General features: G+C 40.8%; 1 protein-coding gene across 1 annotated transcript in view; it reads left to right on the top strand.

The window, feature by feature from the left end:
• si:ch1073-398f15.1 (cardiomyopathy-associated protein 5) overlaps nucleotides 1-821 on the top strand; it is a 2743-nt gene extending 1922 nt beyond the window's left edge. The window contains exon 2 of the mRNA XM_067423877.1: nucleotides 1-821. This exon is cut by the window's left edge and continues 1299 nt beyond it. Coding sequence (XP_067279978.1) covers nucleotides 1-448 — 448 coding nt within the window. The 3' untranslated portion in view covers nucleotides 449-821.
• Nucleotides 822-5000: the final 4179 nt, after the last annotated feature.

Genomic DNA, 5000 nt, shown 5'->3' with positions numbered 1-5000 from the left:
GAACAGCGCGTCCTCGTCCCCATGCGAACCCATGGAGCGTCTGGAGCCCGAAGAAGAGCCGGAAGTTGTCCGGACTCCGCGGGTCACGTTCGGCGAGCAAGTGCCTAAACGCTCGGAAGAGCGGGAAAGCGATCCGCCGGACCACACAGACTTCTCCGACGAGTTCTTACCGGTTGAGCTGAGTGAGGATTGTCCGGCATGGGAGGAAAACTTGCCGACGATTGCCGTGAAACCGGCAAGGGAACCAAAGCCAGTTAGCGATAACAGCCGAGTCCCAAACACGGTCAAACCCGCAAGCCCTCGACTCAAACCCTTCCTGGATCTGACCCCGCTGCTTCCTGTCGAAATCGAGGACGACAGAGACACAGCGGGAGAAAAGCAGGAAGAAGAGCCGACTCCCAAAGCGGATCCTGCTGACGCTCCGGATGCCTTCAGGAAGTCTGATTGACCCTTAGAGGTTTAGTTCACTTTTAAATAAGGCAGCGGCTATTTGCACAGAGTGTTAACAGCAACTAGATTCTGAAAATAGCATGTTTTCTTAAAGTGTTAGTTCAGCCAAAGGTGTAAATTGTGTGATTAATTCCTCCTGTGGTTGGCCAGCCGTCAGACCTCCGCTCATCTTCACACACAGATGAAGATATTAGTGTTGAAATCCGATGGCTCAGAAAGGCCTTCATTGACACCAATGTCATTTCCTCTCTCAAGACCCATAAAGGCACTAAAGACGTCGTTACAAAGCCCATCTCACTACAGCGGCTCTACAATCATTGATGAAGAGGCCAGAATAGAGTTAGTGCGCAAAAACACTAAATAACGACTTATATAGTGATGGCCGATTTCAGAACAACGCTTCGAAACCTTATGAGTCAGTGAATCGATTCATGATTCGGATCACCAAAGTCTTGTGAATAGATTCACTGACTCATAACGGTTCGAATCATGAATCGATTCACTGTCTCATAACGGTTCGAATCATGAATCGATTCACTGACTCATAACGGTTTGAATCATGAATCGATTCACTGACTCATAACGGTTCGAATCCTGAATCGATTCACTGACTCATAACGGTTCGAAGCTTTGTTGTGAAATCGGCCATCACTATATAAGTCGTTATTTAGTGTTTTTGCGCACTAACTCTATTCTGGCCTCTTCATCAATGATTGTAGAGCCGCTGTAGTGAGATGGGCTTTGTATCGATGTCTTTGTACTTCAGTTTGGTCTCATTTTAAAGAAGACTCTTGGCAGATTATTGTTGAAGTCAAAAGTTTAAAAAGTAAAAATAAAAAAATGGTTATATTGGTTTAATTTTATGAAAATTATTTATGAATAATATTTTATTTAAAAATATATATATTTTTAAAAACACGTTGAGCTCTAAAACTAGAAAATCAAAGCCAGAAATCTAAAAAAGCTGTTTCAAATCTGAGGTTGATATCTCAAAAAATGAGCTCAGTCAGATTTCGTTTGGGCGCAGTGCCACCTTCTCCCCATTAGAGGCAGCAGAACGCCACTGCGGCAGCTTTTGGATTTGTGATTTAGTTTAGTTTTTCTCTCTCATATATTACAAGCACACACATGCACACACACACACAATTTTTTTATTACATACATACACACCATACTCTGACATCCATACCAACACACCCACACAGTTATAGCTGCATAATTTATTGTTTATTGTTGGTTTGGAACCGTTTACTAGTGTGTTTTGGGTCATTGTCTTGTTGAAACAACCTTTTCAAGGGCATGTCCTCTTCAGCATAGGGCAACATGACCTCTTCAAGTATTTTAACATATGCAAACTGATCCATGATCCCTGGTATGCGATAAATAGGCCCAACACCATAGTAGGAGAAACATGCCCATATCATGATGCTTGCACCTCCATGCTTCACTGTCTTCACTGTGTACTGTGGCTTGAATTCAGAGTTTGGGGGTCGTCTCACAAACTGCCTGTGGCCCTTGGACCCAAAAAGAACAATTTTACTCTCATCAGTCCACAAAATGTTCCTCCATTTCTCTTTAGGCCAGTTGATGTGTTCTTTGGCAAATTGTAACCTCTTCTGCACATGCCTTTTTTTTAACAGAGGGACTTTGCGGGGGATTCTTGAAAATAGATTAGCTTCACACAGACGTCTTCTAACTGTCACAGTACTTACAGGTAACTCCAGACTGTCTTTGATCATCCTGGAGGTGATCATTGGCTGAGCCTTTGCCATTCTGGTTATTCTTCTATCCATTTTGATGGTTGTCTTCCGTTTTCTTCCACGTCTCTCTGGTTTTGCTCTCCATTTTAAGGCATTGGAGATCATTTTAGCTGAACAGCCTATCATTTTTTGCACCTCTTTATAGGTTTTCCCCTCTCTAATCAACTTTTTAATCAAAGTACGCTGTTCTTCTGAACAATGTCTTGAACGACCCATTTTCCTCAGCTTTCAAATGCATGTTCAACAGGTGTTGGCTTCATCCTTAAATAGGGGCCACCTGATTCACACCTGTTTCTTCACAAAATTGATGGCCTCAGTGATTGAATGCCACACTGCTATTTTTTTGAACACACCCCTTTCAACTAATTCAACTAATTGCCCAATTGCACAGCCTTAAGAGCGTGCATATCATGAATGCTGGGTCTCATTTGTTTTCTGAGAATCTACTGAACCTACTGGTAACTTGTTTGCCACGTAGCAATAAAAAAATATACTAAAAACCTTGATTATTCTGGTTAGTCACATTGTACTGCTATTATTTTGAACAAGACTGTATATTCGATTTACACCATATAAAAGTTGTCAGTTATTATTTATTTTGACAGATACATACTATATGCACCTCAGTATTGTTGTACATTAACAGGATGCAATATTAACAGTGTAAATTATTTTTATTTCAATTATTAAATGGATGCCGCCTTAAAAGGACAATAAAAGCCCTCACACCTATCTCTATCCCTGCCCAATAAATGATTTTATTATTATCAAACATTTTGTTTGGCACTTTATTTCCACATTTAGAACATTTTTATTGAAAATAAATGCCTTTCTGCTGTGATTTGTGATGAGAAATGAGAGAAGAGCAAGCTTTGGAAAAGGCAAAACATTGATCCATTAGCCGTCCGCTTTACTGGTTACGCCACTGAGGCTGTTGAAGTATGGCCGGTGTTTATCATGTTTGGCACAGCCAGGCATTGTTAGGTGGAGCGAGTGTGAATAGCACTTGCCAACAAGGTGCACTATTTGCAGTTGGTGTGAATAGACACTTTGATTGAATCAACTTTTGCTGATGCTTTCCTCACCCCCATGTCCTCCGAGATGTCCATGTCTTTCTTTCTTCAGTCGGAAAGAAAACTTGTTAAATTTCTCCATATAATGGACTTCAATGGGCCTCAAACGGCTCAAGGGCCGAATGACAGTTTCAGTGCAGCTTCAGAGGGCTTTAAACGACAGCAGACGATGAATACGGCTCTGATCTAGACAAACCATCGCTCATTTAAACACTAAATAAAAGAGTTTAAGTTTTATTAGCACAAATGCTGGCCTTGCTCTGTTCTATGATGCGCGTTCGTGACGTTGAAAGCTCACGCTTGACGAAGACGGAAGTACTGAGTCAGTGTACAAGTGTGTGGAAGGAAGATCATACACACATATTCACGTCTGTGTCAGTTTATTGTTTAAAATGTTTTACGAACACTTGTAAACACTGACTCAGTAAACTCAATGTGTTCATAATTGATTCGTTTTGGAGCATTCACACTGATATCGAACTGAATTGAATTTGGTTCATAATTGATTCGTTTTGGAGCATTCACACTGATATCGAACTGAATTGAATTTGGTTTATAATTGATTCATTTTGGAGCATTCACACTGTAATCGAACTGAATTAAATTTACAAGGCCAGCATTTGTGCTAATAAAACTTAAACTCTTTTATTTAGTGTTTAAATGAGTGATGGTCTAGATAAGAGCCGTATTCATCGTCTGCTGTCGTTTAAAGCCCTCTGAAGCTGCACTGAAACTGTCATTCGGCCCTTGAGCCGTTTGAGGCCCATTGAAGTCCATTATATGGAGAAAAATCCTGGAATGTTTCCCTCAAAAACCTTCATTTCTTTTCCACTGAAGAAAGAAAGATATGCGGAAATCAGACGCCGGTCTAAATATGTCGTAATCACGAGATGAAACCCCAGAGTTATGACATTAAAAACGTCAAATTATGACGTATCAAAGTCAATTATAGTTTATCAACGATTTGACTTTTACTCTCGTAATTTAGTGTTTTAGTGTGTTATAATCTTGACTTTTAAAAGAAAAAAAATTATCAACCAGGCCTTTTTCCTTATATGACAGAAAAGTGCTTCCATATTAATATACAGTAATATATAAACACACACTCGAAAACATGGGTTTAACTGACCTGAGTGACTACTCGACTAAACTAAACATATATGACAAAAAGTTCAGGATAGTTTTATTAAAAGCTACATTAGAGCACCTGATATACAGCTCTGGAATGTGAAGTGGTCTCTCCATTTTTTTCCAGAGCTGTATACACACTCCCCTAAAGGATTATTAGGAGCACACACTAATGCTGTGTTTGACCCTTTCTCCTCCAGAACTGCCTTAATTCTCCGTGGCATTGATCAACAAGCTGCTGAAAGCATTCTTTAGAGATGTCGGCCCATATTGATAGGAGAGCATCTTGCAGTTGATGGAGATTTGTGGGATGCACATCCAGGGCACGAAGCTCCCGTTCCACCACATCCCAAAGATGCTCTATTGGGTTGAGATCTGGGGACTGTGGCGGCCATTTTAGTTCAGTCAACTCATTGTCATGTTCAAGAAACCAATCTGAAATGATTGGAGCTTTGTGACATGGTGCATTATCTATGTGTAGTGGAGATGAGTGGTCCCCGGTGGGGTCTTCTGCTGTCGTAGCCCATCCGCCTCAAGGTTGTGTGTGTTGTGGCTTCACAGATGCTTTGCTGCATACCTCGGTTGTAAC

This window comes from Pseudorasbora parva, chromosome 18 (genome assembly GCF_024679245.1).
Source record: "Pseudorasbora parva isolate DD20220531a chromosome 18, ASM2467924v1, whole genome shotgun sequence".
In the NCBI taxonomy this organism is placed as follows: Eukaryota; Metazoa; Chordata; class Actinopteri; order Cypriniformes; family Gobionidae; genus Pseudorasbora; species Pseudorasbora parva.
Note: the sequence above shows the minus strand (reverse complement) of the source record. Positions and strands in the feature narration are given on the sequence as shown.